At 39.3% G+C, this 23543-nt stretch overlaps 1 protein-coding gene across 3 annotated transcripts in view; it reads right to left on the bottom strand.

Moving 5' to 3' along the window:
* Positions 1-23543, bottom strand: part of MYO16 (myosin XVI) — a 404375-nt gene that overhangs the window by 32906 nt on the left and 347926 nt on the right. For all 3 annotated transcript variants that reach the window (XM_052773633.1, XM_052773634.1, XM_052773632.1), the window contains exons 30-32: positions 19104-19350; positions 16956-17263; positions 13883-15085 (exon numbers count right to left, since the gene is read on the bottom strand). In XM_052773633.1, the coding sequence (XP_052629593.1) occupies positions 13883-15085; positions 16956-17263; positions 19104-19350 (1758 nt within the window). The remainder of the gene's footprint in view (positions 1-13882; positions 15086-16955; positions 17264-19103; positions 19351-23543) is intronic.

The raw sequence follows: 23543 nt of genomic DNA on the forward strand, positions 1-23543 counted from the left end.
AGAAATGACAAATGTTATAGAAAAAGCTTAAAAGCTTTTCCACAAAGGAACAAAACCTACAAAAATATCTAACGCATATAATTATGGAAAGAAATACATGAAAAAAGGGAGAAATAGCTCCCCTTCTTATCATTTAATATCTTTAATAAATCCCAGGATAATGTCAAACATTATTTCTTCATTCATGGAAAACAAGGCTTTCTGTAACCAATAATCAATATAAGGTTTTAGTTATCAAGATCCACAGCTATTCACACTTCATTAGCAACTATGAGATCTGGGAAACACATACATTCTGGCAGATAAATTAATGTAATACAGGAGGAGAAGCTTTTTACCAGGCCTATCAGGGAATCTAAAAGCTAAATAGCTTGACTTCCTTGAAACCTGTGGCTGGCATCCAGAACAATGGAAATTTCAAATGAAGCAGCTTGTCATTATACCTGTGAATAAGAGAGAACTGATGGATCCTATTAAGCAGCATATTGAAGACAAGATGTTGCAGACAGAAGGGATTCCTGATCCATGCTCTTGCTCTTTCTTAGGAGAGTCAGGAATACACTGAATCCTAGAGGCCAACCCTGAATATTTGTTACATTTACTGTGGTTAAGTGGACATTGTGAAGTGAGGGAAAAAAAAAAAGATAGCGACTGCAGAAATTATGCAGATATTTTTTGATGAAGGAAAGGGAGAGGAAGCTTAAATAACAGGCCATTTTATTTTGGCTCGATTGTTTACCACTGTGTCTTGTTGCACCTTGACAATTGCACTTGGCATTTCCTGTTCTGCTGACTTACTGTTGAGACATTCCTTGTCCATGGCATTTGCTAACTACCCTCAGCACATGTTGTCTTGGGTGTCCTTTTGCTCCATAAACGCATATTGCTTCAGAGTAGTTCAGTTTACCCACATGAAGTCACACTGTGACCTGCTGTAGCATGACTGTTTACTTTGTTTGCCCAGAGCTGGAGGCAAACAGATGCATCTTATTTGCTGAAAGAAATGGAGCAGGATGAGAACTGTCAAGACAGGATTCCCCCAGCCTATTAGCGTGTATTGCCTGTCTCACCCTCACAGTTGTGCTGCCGGCTGCCACTGCCATCAGAGGTAATCATTATTCATTGATTTATTTCACCTCACAAAGCCTGCCCTTACAGCAGCAATTGTCTAGGATTTCCCCCTGCAATGATGCTCCTAGGATAGGCAGCAATGAATTTGTACTGTCACTTCCAGCACCCTTTCTCTCTGAGCTGTGTAAGTGGAGCTCTCAGATGGTGTTACAAGCCACTCCAGAAGCCACATTCTTCAATGGAGCAGGTAAATATAGAAACAGACCCCTTCTTTGCTCTGAGAAGCTGCATTTGTGCAACTTCTGTATGAACACTAGAAAGCAAAGAGAGGAGATGCAGGCCATGAAGAACATCAAGTGACAAAACTCACTCTACTGGAGGTAAAGAGCTCCTCTGAAGAATACTGTGTTAGTGTGACACCGATCAGCCAGAGTTCAGAAGATAAGGCTGGTAGTGAGAAGGAAGTTGCTGAAGCAACTGCAGGAACTCCTAGGTCTGGTTCAGCTCTTAAGAACCATCAGCTCAATCACTTTTTTGTAAATCACTTCACAGCTGTGGGAAGTATACACCTAGAACAGAAAGGTTTCTTCTGCTTTCTTCTCTGATGGACTTGTGCTGGCGGGAAGATAGTGCTGTTATCTTACATTCATTTCAGTGACAATCATCACAAGCTACAAACCTTTCCCCTCCTTCCCAGAACTAATGCTAGGGACATCTTTGGGTCAGGTAAACTTTCAGAGTTGGTGAGGGAGATAGAGAATGCAAGTGCCTTCTTTCCCTGTCTGGAGGACTCCAGATTGTTTTAATTAGTCTCATTCCCAACATAAGACAAAGAATACTGCTGCTGAAGTGGAGAAAAGAGCCTTCTTAAATATTGATAATGGATGAAGAATATCTGGACAGGCTGCCAACTCTCCTGCTTGATAGTATCTGAGCAAGAACTTGAAACACCATTTTAATGCAGCAAGTGTGCTAGAGTCCAGCCAGTGCACGTTTCAGAGACTGGGGATTTTGTTCACCCCATCTTCTCTAGGAACTAATGTCTGCAGGCCTTTCTGAGGTTCATCACTAACCACACAGGGCAAGAAGGAGGGCAGCACTGCTTGGGACAATTTCCTGCCCTAGAAGAAGCATTTCTTCCCTCCATGTTCCCCACCTTTTCAAGTCTAATATGGAAAAAAGTAGCTGATTCTACTCCGTAATAGTTTTTTTTACTGTTAGGTGTGTTGATTGGCTGACCAAAGAGTCTATTTCTTGTGTTTGTGTAGTTAAAAAACTGCTGGTGTGCTGGAAAAGGAGGAGGCAATTTGGTAAGAACACAGCTTCCCTTTTTTAAACTGTTTTCTTCTAACTAATGTCAATGCAGCAGTTCTTTTTGAAGGTAGACATTTAAGTTTGTTGAGGTTTGTGTGTGGTATCTCAGTAACAAAACAGCCATTACTTCTGGGCTTTAGCTGCTATTGGAAGGAATTATGTGATGAGACACTGTCTCAACCTTCCTCCCCCTCAAACACAGTTGCAAATATTGTAAAAATAAACAAAAAACCCTAAACAAACAAACAAACAGACAGGGATTTGCCACTGCCAACAGCATCACATCAGTTCTATTTACTTTTCCCACAGAATACTTCTACAGAGATTTTTCAGAATCTCTCTCACACCACTTCTGGCATCAACTGCAATGCAGAAGTCTTAGTGTATATGACTGTGTTAGGCAGATAAATTGAGTAGATCCTGAGGGACAATCCAAGGAGTATTTTTGGATCACCTGTCCTGCAATCCTGCCCACCGAACAGAGACAGCTATTCTGGAAAACCTCTCAGACACCACTCCCAGTTTGCTTTTGAAGTGAGCTTCTAAAAAAAAAATTGAATTTAGAGATTTCTTTAGCTTGTTTTTAAGTTCATTTTGAAGGGATACAGTGATGGTCAATGACACCTCTGTGAACCTCAAAGCAAAAACATATAGCTATCACAGATGCAGTGTGATAAGCATCCATACTGTGCAAAAATATAGCCAACCTGTGGCTAAAAACTATCACTATGTACTACTAGCGTGTCAGCATCATACTGCAACCAGTCCTTAAGGAAAGAGCTAAAGGAAATAATGAAACGTGGAACTTCAGGTCTAATTTTTTCATATGTTTTTTCTTTTAAAAATTGCACCCCACAAAGGATAAAATCCATGTTCACGTTTTTCATTTTAAAATAGAGTGAAAACTCCGGCCAAAAGAGCACTGAACTTGAAGGCTTCTTTATTTTCCCACTCATTAGTGGGCCCAGGGCAAGATGGATGCCCCACCTGCTACTCCTACTTCCAGTGCTCCACTTCCAAACACTCTCCTACCCTCTCAACAGCAGAGTGCAGCTGTGTGGACAGAGCATGAGGGGCATGTTTATGACCAAGTCTTTTTCCCAGTCTCTTTCCAATAGTTTTCTCTTGCTTCTCCATCCAGACCTGCAAAATGCTGATGCTGGAACTGGAACACAATCCACACATGTGGGTCTATAGAGTTTCATGGTAAGCTGCACAAGTCCTGTCAAGAATTTTGGGTCATCACTGAGGGGCTGGAGTTTGCGCAGTCACAACTGCATTGCTCTTGGATACCTGAGCCAGTGAGTTTAGAAGTAGCTTGGTTTCTTTACAACACATCTTTGGTTGCTGTGTAGACATACTGCTAAATGAAAACCTGATCAATGTTGAAATGGCCACTCTTGAACTTATCTAGGTCCAAAAATAAAAAGTCAATACATTTAATTGTTAACACTTCCAGTAAGAAAAATTTTACTATGTTTGAGGCAAAGCATTTCAGTACTTTCCAAACATTTTTGAAAGACTGGACATGAAAGAGTATTTATTTCGGCACAGAAATACAGAATGCTTGATTTTCATTCCGGGGCAAAACAAAAATAAATGTCACAATCTTGACATTTTCTGTGAAATGGAATTATTGTTCTCTACTGATGCTCTATGCAAAAGATGATTTAATGCTGAGATGGATCTAAATAAGTTAAAAGCATCTGAACAGATTTCTCACTCGAGTTGAGAAATTAATTACAGACTTTCACTACAATAAGTGTTCAAATTTCATTCTCCACTACGTCCCAAATGCCTGTAGTCCTGTAAAATCAAGTGATATGACATTTACTGCCAAATAGCCATATTCTTGGTTGGTATCAGAAATGGAAGTGTGCTACAATTCAATTTCCTTGTTCTCTGAGATATGGCTGATTTCTCACATTAGCGTATCTTTGGTTTACAATTAGTGATGTAGTGGTTCCGAAACAAGGTCCTTTGTGGTTCTGCATCTTGGATTACAAATAAAAAATACTGAAGACTGTTTACTATTTAAAGAAGCCTACAACACTGTTAGTAATGAGACAACTTCCCGAACCATTGCTGAATTTGGAACAATGATATTGCAGCAGATGGCGAAGAAAAGACATTGTTATGAAAATAATAATCCTGTAAATGTCTACCTGAATGATCAGTCACTATTAAAGGTGGGATATTATTAAAATCTATGGGCTTGAAATGCACTAAGCTGAACCAGTATGGTGTGGTTATTGGGCTCCAGTATCAGACAAGATGAAGGGGACATAAAGTAAATCCAAACCAATAGAAAGAAAGCAAAAAAGAATCAGTAATTTAAAAGGAATGCCTGCAGTTCTCAGAAATAGACTGTGTAAAAAGAACAGGAAAGTTGGTGCAATTACTTCTCCTCAGTTCATTCCTGTTAACCAGTGACTAGGTATGAACATGACAGAACCCGTACTGCGTCAGACCAAGGGTCTGTCTACTCCAGGATCCTTTTCTGACAGCTGTAGATACCTACAGTATAAGATTGTGTCAAAAATGCAGTGATATTTCCTGTGTGAACCTGGGGCTGCACAGTCTCCTCCAACCTCTATTTGACTGCATATAGGCTTTGGAAATGTGTGGAGGAGTGCTAAGGACCTGATTCTATTTTCAATACAAGCATTTAAAATGCAAAATAAATATAATAAAGGTTCATGACAATATCCATTATTTTTTCACCTGAAGATGAGACTTGATTTGTTCTTCTAAGAATCTTCAGGTTAAAATTGTTTATGGTAATCACACACAAAGCCTCTTTTCCATGTCAGAACAGAAAACCAAAGCAAATTACACATTACATGATTCTAGGCTCTACGAGCAAACAGTGAAATCAACCTGGAAGAGAAATGCTACCGTGAAAAAAAATAGTCATAACAGAAATCCAAAAAACTCTTTAGCAGTAAAATATACTAGTTTTCAGAGATTCTGAAATGGAAAATTATTCTTGGTATATTGTGTTTATCCTAAAACAACAGATCTTTTTTTGTGAGAAATTATCCAGATAATGGCAGACTTATAGATGAAGGGAAGACTGCAGGTTAAGGTGGTATCTTTCAGGCTGTAAAAAAGTTCATAGATACTCTGCGAACAGGAATGGAGGGTACTTTCTCTAGACTCTTCTAACCCCTTTTTCTGCTGCAGTAATGCAAACTACAATTATTTCCTCAGAAAAACCACCCAGCATGGGCTGGATGGTGACTGTATTGCCAGCAGTTCTGTCTCCTCCTTTGTAATTTTCTGCATAGCACATCTACGGCTACCCAAGTATGGGTCTTTTTTTATGATGCACATTGAATTCTTACTAGCAGTGCTTTGGCTTCCTCCCACTTTTCTGTACCTACTGCAAGAGATTCAGACTGAGAGCTGCAAGTAGTCCATAGTGAATCAGAGTGATGAGTCTCCTGTGTTTAGGTATCTAATCTGAAAATTAGTCACAGAAAGTCACCCTCACTCCCTGGTAATTAAGGCAATTATATAAACAGATATTAATCTCTGAGAAGTGTTGTGAAGCTTAATTCATTAAAGTTTTAATGGTTTGAGAATTTTACCTGGAAGATGTTACAGAAGTCCAATGCCTCAGGTAATCACTCCTCCAGCATTCACAGGTAAAAGATAAAAGTTGAAAACACAGCTTTCTGTATTACTCATGTTTTAGAAGTTGTTAGCTTTTGCCACAAAGTAAAACTGTTACATTGTATGAATACAATGTAGGAATAATGAGATGCAGATATGAATATTATCTTTATTAAGTTGCTTAAGAGGAAAAGCTGAGTGGCTTAGAGGATAAGGGACTGGGATTCCATCTCAGAAACCCCAGTGGGGATTTAATTTGCAATCCACTGTTGAGATGTTAGCTGCACAATAGCTTGCTCTAATCTGCTGATAGAGGGAAATTATTTACTAGCTATCGAAGGGATACCTGCCTTTGACAGGACAGTACTCCCCATACATACACATTAAATCCAGTTATTTTCCAAGTTTGAGCCAATTTCAATAAAGAGTATTTGGCAAGCTTCAGTCCCAGCTAGGTACGTCTAACTATCTGTATTATTTGTCATATCTGTATCAGTTGTAACTATCTTCCTGTGATTTCCAATGCTTAAACTGGAGACTGTGGAATAATTCACTGATATGTGAAGCTACTTGCCTTGGAAATACCTCACTTAGGAAGTAGGTAACGAGGGGATTCATACAGTTGATGGATGCCAAAGATATTGGGCAAACATTTGAACAGTATCAATATTTTGTTAACAATCTAATGTTTGCATGCCTTTTCTGTTGTTACTATGCAAGTTACTAAACTGTTTTGGAAAGGAATAGGTCACTGAAGCATGTATAGACTTGCATATACAGATCTACTTGCATTGAAACATAATAATTCACAAAATTTGGAAGCCTATATATTGGTGACCTACATAAAGAAAAGGTCTTCCTAATTTTATTTCTTAGGCACCTAAATCTGGGGTTGCAAGCTTGCACATTTTCTTTTGCTCAGACACAGAAGTCGTCAAGGATCCATGCCAATCTCTTGTCAATAAGCACGAAGGAAAGACATTATGTCTTTATCTCAATAGCCTGATGGTAAGAAAATTCATCCAGGTTAAAGGAAAATCATATTTCCTTTGCTCCTTTCCCTTTAGGGTCCACATGAATACTCGCTCTGCCAAACTGAGCATGGATGATGGGCTGGGAATTATTCCATCTTTTGTTCTGAAGCTGAAACGATTCCCCTTTGTATGGAATAATTTTAATATCAACGGTATCAACCAAGAGAAATAACACTACGACCTAGCAATATGAGTATCATTCATCCATGTTGAGGAAAAGAAAATTCTGTCCTTGCTCCACAAGTATTTCTTGTGATATACTTAAACATGTAATTGTCTCTTCTTTATATAAGGAATGTCTTATATGTTGAATAGTTAAAAATATTTGTAGATTCTGCTATAGAGTGTGTTTTTGTGATTAAGGCATTGAATTGGGTTTCATGAAGTCCAGTTTCAAATCTAAGGTCCTGCATAGCAGTATCCGAGTAAGGGCTCTGCACACGACCATTCAGTTTCTGTCTTGCAAACTAAAATTTCTACTCCTAGAAATCAGGGATGATAGAAAAAATATGTGTGTATGTATTATTGCTTATCTGCACTCAAGTCTTGTTTTACATGGAGTAAAAGGAAATCCCTGTCTAACAATACAGCTGTAGCTTCAATGACAACTCTTTTCAACCTTGGAGAAATCACTTTATCTCGGTTCCCACCTGTTATACAGTTTCGCTTATTTAAACTATAAGCTCTGCACAGCAGAAAACTTCTCTTATTACACATGAAGTATTTTGCAAGAAATTGCATACTATATGATCCTGATCATTGCTTGAACCAGTAGATGCTACTGTTGTATAAAAAAAATGGCCAGGCTAGGCCACCAGTTAATTAAAGTTGTTGCCAACTGGTTATTTTTTTGTTGCTTTTGTAAAAGAATGCTCTCAGTTCAGTTCACAGTTAAGTCTGCAGCCCATCAGAAAACCACAAGTCTGTTCTATTGTAATTCTGGACGATCATTTCCCACAGTGAGGTCAGGAGCCAACAGGACATCAGGCCTTGAAACTACTCCTCCAGGCAAGAGGAAGGCATGTTGGGGGATCTGTCTGTATTGCACTTTTATTGGCAAGGAAACTTTTATCTCCAAGGCTGATGATCCCATACAGAAACTTATTGATTCCCATAGGTAACTCTCCTCAACTTCAACATGGCCCACTATTTTACTTTCTGTTTTCAGTTAAGGTTGTTGGTAGGTTATAACTTATGGAAATAAAGGATATTGCACATTACAGAGTGCTGCTCTAGGCCATGTCTTCAATTTTGATGAATTTCTATTAAAATTAATTTATCTCCTATAAATAAAATATTACAAATGACAAAAAGAAGAAAGGAGGAGTCTTCCAGGAACTTAATATGCATTAGCCAATAGGCGATAAAAAATCAGAAGGTAAGATACGGACGACAACTAGTTTTACGTAACAGAGTCCACTCTGCTGATTGCTATTTTATTACTTTGCATCAGAGATTAAATAAAAAATACTTATTTTTCCAGCTGTTACCCTGGAAATTAACTGAACACGTGAAGTACATGAAAAAAGGCAAACTGTAAAAACACGCACATACATTCACCTGTATTTCTTTGTTACTTTCAATCTATCTGCTCATCACTGAACTATTCATATGTAACTGCACTTAGTATACAGTAGCTTCCTAGCTCATAAAATATTGATTCAGGTTTTTTATCGTATATCTTTCTTGAACTTTGATCTTTCATACTTAGTGCTGCCTTGATGAAATATTTAGAGTTACAGTATTTTCCATGTGAAAGGTAAATTTAGAGGTTTTTTTATGGTAGCCTCTGTCAATGCACTAGCTTCAACCCACAGGAGACACAAGCTGAACTCTATCTTGGTCACATTTAGTTGAAAATTGCATTTGCAAAAATCCTCCATCCCAAAGCAACATTTTTTTTTTAAGGTAAAGGTCAGTTTTGTGACTTGGTTGGAGTAGGCTTACCACACTTCCTCACCAGGTACATTGAGAGAGCCTTGAGAAGATACAACCAAAGAGCTGACTTTAATAGTTACTTCCCAGTGGATAAATATGTATTAACTATATAATAAAACAAGACCCCCAACTTAAAAAAACCCACGAAAAACCAGAAAAACATTCTACATGGGTTTATAGGCATTGAATGCTATCAAGCAATTTTGCCAAAGCAAGCAAAACTATTCTCTTGAGGTTGAGAACTGATGAAGTCTCAGTTCATAGCTCATGGCCGATTGAATTTGGCATCTAGGAACATCCAAGTCCAGCTAAAGCTTTTTCAAGGTCTGGAGGACTCAGAAGGGTTCTGTCTACCACGGTTTCCCTGATAGCTGGTAGGAGCTCCCAATATAAGTCTCTTGTCTCCACCTAGCCACTAACTTTCATGAAACCTGTAAAAACTCAATTAGTTTCGAGACCTTTATCTCCTTGTTGTATTTGGTTGAAAGGGGTTTTGGCTGAAGGCGGCCAAGGTTCTTCGGGACAGAGCGATAGGATGGCACACAGACAGACATACTCATATCCAGAGTAAGCACAAACAGCTGCTTCTGTTACCTTATGGCTGCGTAAATCAGGATACAATACTAAAATCAGTGGAGCAGTATATATTTAAGAAAATCGACAATGAATAAGAAGATAATCTATCCCACTCTCCAGTTTTGTTTTCTATTTCAAAAATAGGAATTGGGCTTCTCCCCCCAAAAAGGTGGCAGGATCAATAGCCCACATGAAGTCCATCTACACCAATGTGCGCATCACGGGCAACATACAGCAGGAGCTGGAAGCCATTGTGCAGCTGGAAAACTATGATATAGTTCCAACCATGGAAACATAGTGGGATGACTCACAACTGGAGTGCCGCAATGGATGGCTATAAACTCTTCAGAAAGGACAGGCAACGAAGGAGAGGCAGTGGGGTAGCCCTGTATGTTAGGGGGCATTTTGACTGTCTAGACCTTGACAATTGTGGTGAAATTGTTGATGGGTAAGAATCAAGGGAAAGGCCAACAAGGCAGATAGCATGGCAGGAGTCTGTTACAGACCACCCAACCAGGAAGAAGAGACAGATGAAGTATTCTGTAAGCAGCTGGGAGAAGTCCCATGATCGCTAGCCCTTGTTCTTGTGGGGGGACTTCAACTTACCAGACGTCTGCTGGAAACACAATACACCAGAGAGGAAACTGTCTCAGAGGTTCCTGGAGTATGTGGGAGATAACTTCCTGACACAGCTGGTGAGCCAGCCAACTAGGGAAGGCTCCCCGCTGGACCTGTGGTTTGTGAACAGAGAAAGACTTGTGGGTGATGTGATGGCTGGAGGCCATCTTGGGCACAGCGATCACGAAGTGATAGAGTTTTCAATTCTTGGAGGAGTAAGGAGGGGTGTCAGCAGAGCTGCCACCTTGGATTTCAGAGGGCAGACTTTGGCCTGTTTAGGAGCCTGGTTGACAGAGTCCCTTGGGAGGCAGTCCTGAAGGGCAAAGGAGTCCAGGAAGGCTGGACATTCTTCAAGAAGGACATCTTAAAGGTGCAGGAGCAGGCCATCCCCATGTGCTGAAAGACAAGCCGGCAGGGGAGAAGACCGGCCTGGCTAAACAGAGAGCTTTGGCTTGAACTCACGGAAAAAAGAGAGTTTATGACCTTTGCAAGAAGGGGCAGGCAACTCAGGAGGACTACAAGGATGTTGTGAGGTTATGCAGGGATAAAATCAGAAGGGCCAAAGGGCCAAAGCCCAACTAGAAGTTAATCTGGCTACTGCTGTAGAAGAGAATAAGGAAATGTCTCTATAAATACATTAACAACAAAAGGAGGGCTAAGGAGAAACTTCATCCTTTATTGGAGGCAGGGGGGAAACAGTGACAAAGGATGAGGAAAAGGCTGAGGTACTTAATGCCTTCTTTGCCTCAGTCTTTAATAGTATGACCAGTTGTTCTCGAGGTACCCAGCCCCCTGAGCTGGAAGACAGGGATGAGGAGCAGAATGAAGCTCACATGATCCAAGAGGAAATGGTTACCGACCTGCTACACCACTTAGACACGCACAGGTCTATGGGCTGGATGGGATCCACCAAAGGGTACTGAGGGAGCTGGTGGAAGTGCTCACCGAGCCACTTTCCATCACTTATCAGCAGTCCTGGCTAACCAAGGAGGTCCCAGTTGACTAGACGTTAGCAAATGTGACGCCCATCCATAAGAAGGGCCGGATGGAGGATCTGGGGAACTACAGGCCTGTCAGCCTGACCTCCGTGCCGGGGAAGATTATGGAGCAGATCATCTTGAATGCCATCACATGGCACGTACAGGACAACCAGGTGATCAGGCCCAGTCAGCATGGGTTTATGAAAGGCAGGTCCTGCTTGACTAACCTGATCTCGTTCTGTGAGAAGGCGACCCGCTTAGTGGACAAGGGAAATGCTGTGGATGTTGTTTACCTGGACTTTAGTAAAGCCTTTGACACTGTTTCCCACAGCATTCTCCTGGAGAAACTGGCTTCTCATGGCTTGGACGGGTGCACTCTTCGCTGGGGAAAAAACTGGCTGGCTGGCTGGCCCCAAAGAGTGGTGGAGAGTGGAGTTAAATCCAGCTGGCAGCCAGTCACAAGTGGTGTTCCCCAGGGCTCGGTGTTGGGCCCAGTTCTGTTTAATATCTTTATCAATGGTCTGGATGAGGGGATCGAGTGCACCCTCAGTAAGTTTGCAGGCAACACCAAGTTGGGCAGGAGTGTTGATCTGCTGGAGGGTAGGGAGGCTCTACAGAGGGATTTGGACAGGCTGGATCGATGGGCCGAGGCCAATTGTATGAGGTTCAACAAGGCTCAGTGCCAGGTCCTGCACTTGGGTCACAACAACCCCAGGCAACACTACAGGCTTGGGGAAGAGTGGCTGGAAAGCTGCCTGGCAGAAAAAGACCTGGGGGTGCTGGTCAACAGCCAGCTGAGTATGAACCAGTAATCTGCCCAGGTGGCCAAGAAGGCCAATAGCACCCTGGCTTGTGTCAGAAATCATGTGGCCAGTAGGAGCAGGGAAGGGATCGTCCCTCTGTACTCGGCACTGGTGAGGCTGCACCTCAAATACTGTCTTCAGTTTTGGGCCCCTCACTACAAGAAAGACTTTGAGGTGCTGGAGCGTGTCCAGAGAAGAGCAACAGAGCTGCTGAAGGGCCTAGAGAACAAGTCTTACAAGCAGCGGCTGAGGGAACTGGGGTTGTTTAGTCTGGAGAAAAGGAGGCTGAGGGGAGACCTTATTGCTCTCTGCAACTATCTGAAAAGAGGCTGTAGCGAGGTGGGGGTCGGTCTCTTCTCCTAAATAACAAGTGACAGGACAAGAGGAAATGGCCTCAAGTTGCGCCAAGGGGAGGTTTAAATTGGATATTAGGAAAAATTTCTTTACTGAAAGGGTTGTCAAGCATTGGAACAAGCTGCCCAGGGAAGTGGTGGAGTCAGCATCCCTGAAGGTATTTAAAAGATGTGTAGATATGATGCTTAGGGACATGGTTTAGTGGTGGACTTGGCAGTGCTAGGTTTACAGTTGGACTTGATCATCTTAAAGGTCTTTTCCAACCTAAACGATTCTATGATTCTATATTGCCCATTTCTGACTATGCTGCACACAGCTCTTGTTTAAGACAAGCTGTTTGGACAGACAGAAGTGAAGAAGCAGAGAAAACAGTCCAGAGGTTTTCTTACTCTAAATTTTAAATTCACAAAATTTTGTGTTTGGGAGATGCTACTAGGGATAGAAGTTTCTGTATACAGTCTATTTTGAATAGGCAACTTTTTTTTTTTTAATCAGAAAAGTAATGTGAATACTATAGAGTCAGTGTTGTAATTGATATGCGGAACCGGGATTTACTTCAACTTTAACCATTCAGAAATTACAACTCTACTAGTTTAATCATCTAGGCTTTCCTCATACCCAATGGAGAAAGATATACGGGAGGAATTAAACTCTCGAAATTACTGTCTCTTCAAAGCCTAAAGATTTGATGCCTACATATCAAGCTTTTAGATGGACAAAGTTAGGTCAGAAGCATCTCACCCTTACAAAGCAGCCTATTGAATCTGTTAACATCAGGATGAATTTTCAGTATTCATGAGATCCACAGATTTGTTCCAGTAACAACATTAAACCCTTTATTACCCTGACAAGGCAAATAATTAAGTGATAATGTCTGAGGACTGTGGTCTCAAAAACCTTTAGCAAAATGGCAAGCATTGTTTCTTTTTATAGTTGGCTTTTGCACCAGATACAAAAGATGTTCTCCAGATGCAAGAAAGCCAGGATATCAAGTAATCGCTGGGTATGTAAGTTAAGTGTATGTAAATGACAGGAAAGGTAGAAATAAAAGGATAGAAAAAGGAAGCAAATATAGTTTGCTGCACAACTCGCCATCTCAGTTTTATTTAGGAGAATAATACTGGCTGTATCACCAAATCCAGAATTTCGTGGAAATGAAATAATGAAATCTTAAAGGAAAGTCTTCAAATTAAAAGTACATGCTATCTACCAGACACCTAGCCATATACTTCATTCAAACTATTTCTACAGATTGATACCATAAACTCATTTTGACATGACATAACATCTGTGTTTATTTTACTGAGACTGATGGAATTTTAAAAATAATCCATTTAAATTTGTGTCATACAAACATTTTGGTAAAAGAAAATTTGACATCTGAGAGAAAACCTGAAGACCTACAATTTTTATATGCAATGTATTTTCTATATGTGCTTCTTACAACAGACCTTTCTTTAAAAGAAAACCAAACATGGTTTTGTTTTTTATTTTTACCTACTCTATCAGCTTCCAATGTAAGAAAGCTTTTGTGCAGAAGAAATATACTATACAGAAGCACAGAAATCTGTCTTACCTTCTGGCTCCCTGATCTTACGTCCTGCTGCAGATTTTCGTAGCACACTCCGTCCTGAGTTGAACAAGCTAGTTAACTCATCAAGGGGACTGGTCAATGACCTCGAGTTTGTAGGGTTGTATGGAAATGAAGATGATGAATTTGAGTTCAATTTCCTGTGATCTGCTCTTGCCACCTTTGGGGAGTAAGGCAGTTTGGAGAATGGAGAAGATGAGCATCCAAGCTGAGCAGGATTTGGTCTCTGAGGTACTTTTGACAGATCTGAGTTTGTACCCGTTTTCCCTGTATTAATCAGAAAACTAGCACAAGCCTCTGGAGGAAATGCAAAATGTGTGGAAGCCCGGTAGGAAACAGGAGGTGGTACTGGAGGAGGGGGTGGTGGGAGAGGAGGAGGTGGTGTGGAAGGAGGGGTCACTTTGCTGGAAACATTGAACACAACCAAGCCTGGAGATGCTGGTCTTTCATTCTCCCCTTTCTGGCTTTTGGAGTACTGTGGTGATAATGGACTTGAGCCTTCTGACTGCACAGGGTATTTTAGGTTGGTTTCCAAGACAGGAAGCTTTTTGACTTCTAGTGGTGTTAGAGGTGATTCATCAGAAGCAGGTGAACATGTGACAGGGGTTGGAGGAAATACAAGAAGTGGTGGCCTGTGGGGGAGCAAGTTAGGGAAAGGGGCTGGAATGTCACATGAGTCTTTATAGATCAAAGCTGCTTGACTGTTTCCATCCAACGTTCCATCTTCAATGTTAACATTTTTTTTGCTTTCAAACAACAGAGGAGGAGATCCAGTCACTACTGGGATTATTCCATTACCATTGCTTCCTTCTTCTGGTAGAAAATACTTCATTTCTTCATATACAGACTCTCCTTGTTCTGGACTTTCTGCTTCAGCAGAACTGCTTTTCATTGCATTCCCTACCATTTCAATATAGACAGGCTCATTTTCCTCCTCTTCCTGAGACATATAGAGACTCAACACACCATGTTGTCGCCCATCCGCAGAAGCTGCTCTCTGTACTGTCACAGTGTCATAGCCACCTGGTTTAGCTACTGTGCTTGCCTGTTTTACATCCCCAGGCTTTTGGCCAGGTATTTCTTCATAAGAGCCACTAAGTTTCGTATTGGGACTTCGTTTTGGTTTTCTGGGAGGTATTTTTTTCATGGTACTATAGTCATCACTATGTGGCCTTGGACGGGTCAGTACTAGGAAAATGAAAAAGGTCTGTGTTATTAACAGATCAAAGTCAGTTTTTTCTTACACAGGTCTAGTACTTTAAGCCTTCAAATGCTGCCCATCTAGTTTTACAATTAGCAGAAGTCACAAACACAGGGATTCAGCCAAAAGTATAAATATTTCAAGGAATGAAACCCAGAACTTTCAGCTTCCAAACTACAAGCCTTTGCTACCTGGGCATATAATCTGCTCTGGTAATCTCTACTGCCACTAGAAGATGAGAACTAACACATGAGGAGAAATCTTTTGAATCCAAATGTTCACTGCAAGATCTGTAACACATGGAAATACATGCTTGTTATTCCTTTTGCCCCAAGGGAGAGGGACATGCTTTTAACTAGGAGTTTCAGCATGGTGCTACTTTGACACACATATTATTGCCAGTAACTGAAGTATCCCCCTTTCATGTAGGATCAATAAAACTCTAATTATAGGAAGATACTATGCCTATCTCTTCTTCTTTTGTACTGTGGGTGTGGAAATAAAGTTAGGGAATCTCATAGCTTAAGGCAATTCCCCCCACCTGAGTATACAGCTAACTAAACTAGATGTCTTTTCACAGCCTCCAGGCATGTATGGAGTGGAGAGACTAGACACCTAGGTGATTGGTCTTTTAAGATCAAAATTAGATGGTGTAAATCAGAGGTGGTCTTGGACAAAGACTCAGGAAACTGACATAGTTCTTGGAAAATGAGTATACAGCAGGGAAACTGGCCCCATTGTTTCATACATACAAGAACTCCAAAGTTGGTTTGTAAGTGTGTACAAGCATTAGTGCTAAGACCACATGTACATATATAAATTGTCATTCTTTAAAAAATTGCTGCTAGAGCTTTTTGGTTAAATCAATCATCTCTTGCAGAGCTGGGCACAGAAAGCTGAAACCACTACAGAGCTCCTTAAGCCATACTAGTTTAAAAAAAACCATACTAGTTTAAAGGACATAGTTCATCTCTCCTCACACAGTGCTTGTGTAGGAAAGACAATTAACTCTATCCCAGCTGAAACCAGGACAACGAGCAAGGAAGAGGTTAAGAAAAATGGACTTGCATCTAATGAAGAGGACATGAGAACGGTAATCATTTTGCAAGAGGAAGCTGCAAAGATTTCCATCCATTGTATGCAGGATTAGAGAATGGTTATACATAGCTTTAAACCCAACTTGAAGGATCTTCCCTGATAAGCCAGAGGATCCTTTACACAAAGCATGACAAGCCAGGTTTATCAAGGAAAAGCAGAATGCATTCCTTCCCCTCATCTTCTACTCATTCATTTCAAGGGTGAAGGAGGACAGAACAACTGAACTCAAAACATTCTATATGCACTGAGATATGCATTGAGACACTCTGGGACTTCCACAGCACTTTCCTTCTAAACAAAAATTTCACTGTAAGCAAGTTACGGCACAAACATAAACCACTGGATGCGTAAGTTATTCATGTGAACATAGAGAAAAAGTAGGAAAAAGTTTAACTTGGTGAAATTCAAGATTCAAGCATTCAGTTTTAGTGATGCAAGATATTCTAATGTACAGTTTAAAAGGTGAAATAAAACGGTCAGTGGGGTAGAATAGCTCAAGTTGATTGAGCATTTGTCTCTAGAGGCAGTTCTGCAAATAGGTTTTGGTTGTTGACAAACTAGGCAATTAGAACACATGAGTATTATTTGCTGATTTGGAAACAAATGACAAATTGACTAATTTTATTTACTGCCACTGAAATATTTCAGGGAAGCAGGACTTTACAAAGGTGGTTGACTGTGTTTAGAAGGATCAAAGTGAAAAGAATAAATCAATAACCTAGAGTAACATTTGCGACTGTTCCTCCCTTTCTGGCTAACCTTCATTAGCGGTTTCCTTAGAAGCTGCCGACAAGCAAGCACTAACAGCCTCATACGAAGCACTCAGTCGTGTGTTGGGGTCCCTCTTTGGTTTGGGAGGAGGCTGTTTCCTTGGTGATGGCAGGCTGTTGCTATCGTCCATGCTGAACACGGAGTGCAGGGAGGGGGATCTGATGGATGACCCAGCCGCAGAATGTACCAAGCCGTCCACTGCCATGGGGACAGGGACAGAGCTGGAATGAAAGTGCTTAGGCGTTCGACAGCCGGCAAAGCTGTCCTCAGAGACCTTCCCACCCTTGTCTTCAGCTCTGAAAACACAGAAAAGAGGCCCAGATGCATTATTCAAGCGATAACAATGAATGTGTTCATGCAAACATAACAACAGCTTTTTGGTAAACAATCTCACAACTCCCCTGCTGTGTCAAGGGGATGTGTGTAGTAATCTTCTGACAAACAAATCCAGATCAAGCTGCTAGCTTTCTTCCATTTCCTGTTTCATGATAAATCAGGACACCGGCCCTTTTTCACACAAATGCAGCCTTCCTTAAGCAGTTTCATATTGTTGATCAGAGATTCACTGAATGAATTGTTCACACTTTGATTGTTACTCACAATCAAAAGCTGGGTTTTCAATCTGAATGATAACTTCTGGAAAATCCATTTTAATAGAAAGTTACTGAGGCAGCAAATTTTGAGCCTTTATCATTATTTTCTAAAAAGACAACTATAAATTCTATTTAGATAATGCAAATCTTTTAAAGTATTAGATGACCTTTTTAACCAGCTACATTGGCTGCTTGAACAATTCCACCCAGCTATCTAGATATCTTCCTGTTTAATGTTAATTATTAGTTATAATTTTAATAATATTAATTATGACATTTGTTTAGTTATTTCAATCACAGTTTTGGAGTTTTACTTATTCCTTTTTTTTTTAACTATTTCAATACATATTGAGAAATGATGTTTACCAGTGGCTTCCAACAAATTGATTTTTAACAAAAATTCTTCTAACATTTTATTACTCCAAAAATCAAAACATTGAAAATTTTTTAAATTAAGAGTGGTAGTGTATTAGATAGAAGATATCTATACTGTCATTTTACAAACAAATCCCCAAGCATTTGTTTTTTGAAATTGTATTTCTGCATGGCAAATCACCAGCAGAGCTGGAACTCATGCACAGGATATAGCCAGCTGCCCATGTAGTAAATGAAATAGCTAAAGATGAAAGCATGGTGCTCAGTAGATAATTTGTTTTCACTGTAATGTTTAATTACAGTCTTTCCTACAAAGGCATTTCCTCCAATATGTAATCACTGGGATATTTGAAGCTAATTAAGCAGATGCACTGCCATTTTCACTTTAATAAAAGTCATTGACAAAAGCAATGAAAGCAAAGGGAGTTGTTCTGGATGAAAATTAAGTTCCTATGGAAAAATAAACATTTATATGTCCAGCAAGTTACAGACACATTCCTGCTACAGACACATACCTATTAACTGCAAATGCTACCTCTGCCCATTCAGCTGTCTGAGAGAAAAGAGATCAGGGACTCAGTCCCTAGAGAACGGCTCTCCAGCTTTTGCTGCATTTGTAAAATAGGTACTCCTGAAAACTCTGACGGGAGTTAAGCAAAAAACACTTGTCTATTTTTAAATAAGAGGAAAGAATCCTCCTCACAATGAATCTACCTAGTTCAATGTGTAATCAGGATTTCTTGGTCTGGATTTTATTGTATTTTAATGCCTTCCTAGCTGTTTTTCATTATCTTGGCAATTTCCCAATGTTGGAATTTTAAGTTAGAGGAATTTTTCTTGTTTGTTGGGTTTCATGAAAGTTCAACTATAAACTATTTATTGTAGAATTAAAAAATGTTTCTGTAAAAAATAAACGTCTCAGAGACTTGAGTAAGTTCCTATAAAGTTCAGTGTCCCCTGAATAGGATATTAGGGGTGTCCTTAAGTTTCTAGACTTACCTGATATACAGAAAAAAAAATAGGGCCTAACATTGATTCGGGCTGAGTATGTACTTGAGAATCGTCTTGCAATTCCTCAGTCATTTCTATGACTTTCTAAGCAGGGAAGGAAAACACTAAAACCGAAGAAACGCTTTAATTCTTCACAGTAGATGTTTTCTCCTCTTACCTTTTGTGGCCTTCTTCTGGTCTGTTTCTAGCCTCTAACTTTTCCCTGTGGTAAGCAGCATTCATCTCATTGCGGAGCCGGTCATTTTCCCGAGCAATGTCAGAAGCATTTTGAATGACCAAGGCATCATATGTTTTCAATCCCATATCCTCAGCATTCTGCAAGAAACTTTTGATTGAGGTGACCTCTTGCTGTTTGATGCTCATCTTCTGTAGTAAGCGCTGGCGAGCTAGAAATCCTCTTACAACTACCATAACAGAAGGAGAAAATATGGACCAGTGAAAGACAACTCATTAGTTGGTGAAAAACTTAATATTACTGTGTGTTTTGCTGTAAACATGAGCAAATCAAGTTCAGTCAACATCTTACACAAAGAACAACAGAAATGTGATGGCATATAATAACATACTAAAATGGAACTCTTTCTGGTTTCTATTGCCAGTGCTTAAAACAAAGTATCGACAGTAAATTCATTCATAATTTTGAGCTATGACAACTCAAAATGTTTACTTTCACTGAACATTATTTTTTATTACATTACAACTGGAAACTTAGATGTATGCTACAGATTGTGAAAGCATACATTTACACAGCAGAGGTCAAAAGATTCTTTACTTCAAAATAAAACCCTGAATGAATGATTGTTGCACTGAATGCAGTAGGAATTAAATGATCATTTGCTTTTGGTCAGCTTTAAAAAATGCTTTAAATATTTTGGTGTACCTAAAAAAAATCAAAATCAAAACTGACAGAAGATTTTTTTAGTGTAACTTAAAGACCTTTTGTTGCTCATTTCCTTTCAACAAAACCGATTAATGTGAATTTCTCAAATGTATCTGTCACATCATGTCTGCATTTTTCAGTTTAGAATTTTCATCTGCATTGCATCAGCTTTATGTATCTATTACGCCTTTTTTTCACACTCTTTGTTAGCCTTATGTTGGGAGAAGATTTTGGTGTATCTCCTGTAATAGCTTTCTCTACTACTTTCCTAAGTGTATACATTCATTACAACAAATTCTACCCAATCTAAATACCACCTAGTCTCCTGAATTTTGAGAAGTACCCAGTTGTTCAGAAACACAAGGCACAGGGACTTCCGTGGCCATGATGAATTCAGCAACAATTTAATCACTCCACCTATAACAAGCAGTATTCTCTGAGCATATGTTTGGCTTAGAAGGAAGAAATGTGCTAACTAAAGGTGCTTTATTTGTGTTTTGTTTTTTTTTTTTTTTAAGTTCCACAAGATCCTGATTCTTTCCAGATCTAGAATCACTGCTGTGTACCTCACAGGGAAGAACCTGTTTTAGAATTACTCGCCTGTTGCCTGAAATACTGTCAATTTTCAGTACACCAACTTACATGTATCAAAACCAGGTCAAACTTCATTGCTGCTTATTAAGGTTACTGTCGTTCTGGTGAACTGAAAGTTTTTCATAAGTGAAGCCAGCAGGCAATAGCCTGTATAAGATGTTCATTTGAGTTTGGGGGAAAATACTGAAATGTTAGTATTAAGATTGTAAGATAAAAAAATGCTAAAATGCATTAGGCCTTTTTAACAATGTAATTAAATTTCAGTCTTAGGAACACTGCAGAACAACATTAAATGACAGAGACTCAAGCTGAATTAATCTAAAGGAAAAATGTAAACAAAGATACAGTTAGTCTTCTATGAATGTAAAATGTTACTGAATAAACAGCTAAAACAGAGGGCAATGTAAGGTATTTTCTATCAACTTCTATGTCCTTGTTTAGATATTTAAAATGAAATTTTTTTGGAGATGCTCAGTGCCCAGCTGATGAAATAAAAGAAAGGTGTTTGGGAACATTGAAGTTCAGGTACTTTGAGATTATTTACAATGGACAACTTTGAAGGTTTACATTTTTATCATCACAGCCAGCCATACCATTTTCACCCCCTTTAATTACATCCTACAAAATCTGACTTCTTTAAACCCTGGAACATTAATGCACTTACCCAATCTAGTTGAAAAGGAAATTAATACTACAGTTATTTGCTGACAATTTTATGAGAGTATTCACATTGGATATACATGTTACTGAGTCTGAATCCACAATGTTGCTGTTGCAAAGGTAATGAATACATGCATAGAACACTATCAGACTTCACTGCTCACAAATATGAAAAATTCAAAAGAGCTTAATAATCAAAAATTGCTCCTTCACTTCTAGTATTTTCTTTAAACTTATCTGCTGCAGAGCAGATAGGCTATTTGACAAATGGTTAAGCATCAAATCCTGGATGACTTTGGAAAAAAGCCTGCATTTTAAAGTAACGTTTTTATAAGTGTGTGTTGTGTACTTTTACCTTGACAAAAAAAAAGGGTCTGTAACACCACTAAGGTTGGTTAGGAAAAAGGAAATACAGAGGTCAATCCTCTGGTAGGATTGTTAGCAGGCATGAATGATGCAGAGTAGCCTGCTAGGATGGTCCAGTAAAATGATATCCAGTACAGCTAGCTGTAGCATTTAGAGACTGTAAAGCTACTCTGAACTATGCACTTTCATCAAAATTGAGATGTTTTCAAGAAACATTCAACAAAGTTTTGTCAGGAAGGGTTGACAGACACCCCTCTTTTCTTTTGCACACATTTTCATGAACTGAGTACCTCAGATTTTCATTAAAAGATGGACATTTCACCACATTTCCTTCTCTATCAGAACATTTGAAAGATTTTGTCTTCAGTTTGTAACAGAACAAAAAACCAATTTCATAATCTCAAAAACTGCTGTGAAATGAAATTGTCATCCCCTAGACCTTTACTGCTCAGTTTCATCTACTACTGTATGAGTACTAAGATTGGCTTCTGAACTTGGTCATTTATGTAGATCTAAAATAATTCTCACTTATGCAAATTAAAATAATTGAGGTTAGTACCCACAGGGCAGAAAAATATCTACTTCTTCACAGTTCATCTAAGGATAAGGATCAGAATAATCAAAATTGAAGTGGACCATGGATCTGGGTTATGTGAGAAATGCATTAATTATTGTGCATTCAATGTATTAAAGGTAAATCCTAATCTACATGAACTCTGATGGAAGAACTTCAGCATGATGGACTTTCCTACAGGTACAAACAATTTTCTCAGTGATTCAGTAAGATCAGAACTTTCCATATGTAGTTCTCATACTTGTGAAAAAAATATGACAAAGTCCCTAAACTCATAGATCCATTTTTAAATAAAAAGTGTTTCTACACATGTTTTCACTTTAGTTTGACCCCCTTCTTTGCCTGTGTAAGTTAACTTTCAGGGTAACAGAAAAAGACTTATCTTGTTTCTTTTGTTTTGTTTTCCCCCAAATTTATGGGAATGCTGAAGGGATTGCTAGTAGACTGAGGTAAAAATAGTTGATAAGAATTTTGGGCAAGACCTGTTTTCCCTTTGAGTTAAGTCCTTATATGGGTGTATGATACTGATACAGAAACTACTGACTAGTTTGGCTATTAGTCAATATGCTATCAAGAGAGATTTAGCTTCCAAAGTCCTCTGGATGCAAAGGATGAGGGGAGAAAAATGTGGATATGCAGCAGGACTGATACTATTACTCACTAAGCATCACCATTCCAGTGTAAAAGCCTATGGATCCCCATTTTAGGATTACGTAAGAACAATGCACAGGTACCCTATCCTATTCCCAACCTGCCAGAGCTCTTTGGCATGCTAATTTTGCAAGTTTACAATTGTACCTGTTTGCAAAGGGCAGCTTATTTCATGATCTAACATCGTGAAATGGATGTCTAGCTACTCCTTACTCATGCAAGTTCCCGATTTTCTCGGGTTTCCCAGACCATAAGTAACATGCAGATGAGCCATAGCTTTGAAAAAAGATTTGAACACATAGTTCTGGTGAAAATGACTTTTCAAGTTAGCCTAATTAAGGAGGGCTAGAAGCAAAACCAGTAGAAATATTTTTGTAAGGGGCCAAGAAGACCTGTTATCTTCATTCTTCAGGTAGGGTTTGGCAGATGTCTGTTCTCTTACCTCTGCAAAACATGGACATATCTGAGGATGTTTTACATTTTGATGTAGGATTATATTAAAGCACTCTGTTTGCAAATCGGACTTGGAAAGGTAAGTATTTCCTTTGTTTGGTTAAGTCAGCATAAGGAGGTAAAGAGTTTGCTTTTCCAAATGTGTGAACACAACAGGGTGATTCGCATAAAAAATCAAGCCCAAGTTATACACCCAGCTGAACTGTGGCCTGTGCTAACTGTCACTCTCCACATTCATTCCTGAACTGCTACTATTTTGATTTCACTCGCTTCAAGTTTTCTCTTGGTTTCCTCTTTTTCACTATATGCTCACAGTGAAGAACAGGTAGTTAAAATGAAAGGGGTTTATATGTTCTTAAGTCTGCAATATTATGTATCTGACTAAAAAAACCTAAAGTAAGTCTTTTTAATTTCCTTTT

This window comes from Harpia harpyja, chromosome 22 (genome assembly GCF_026419915.1).
Source record: "Harpia harpyja isolate bHarHar1 chromosome 22, bHarHar1 primary haplotype, whole genome shotgun sequence".
In the NCBI taxonomy this organism is placed as follows: Eukaryota; Metazoa; Chordata; class Aves; order Accipitriformes; family Accipitridae; genus Harpia; species Harpia harpyja.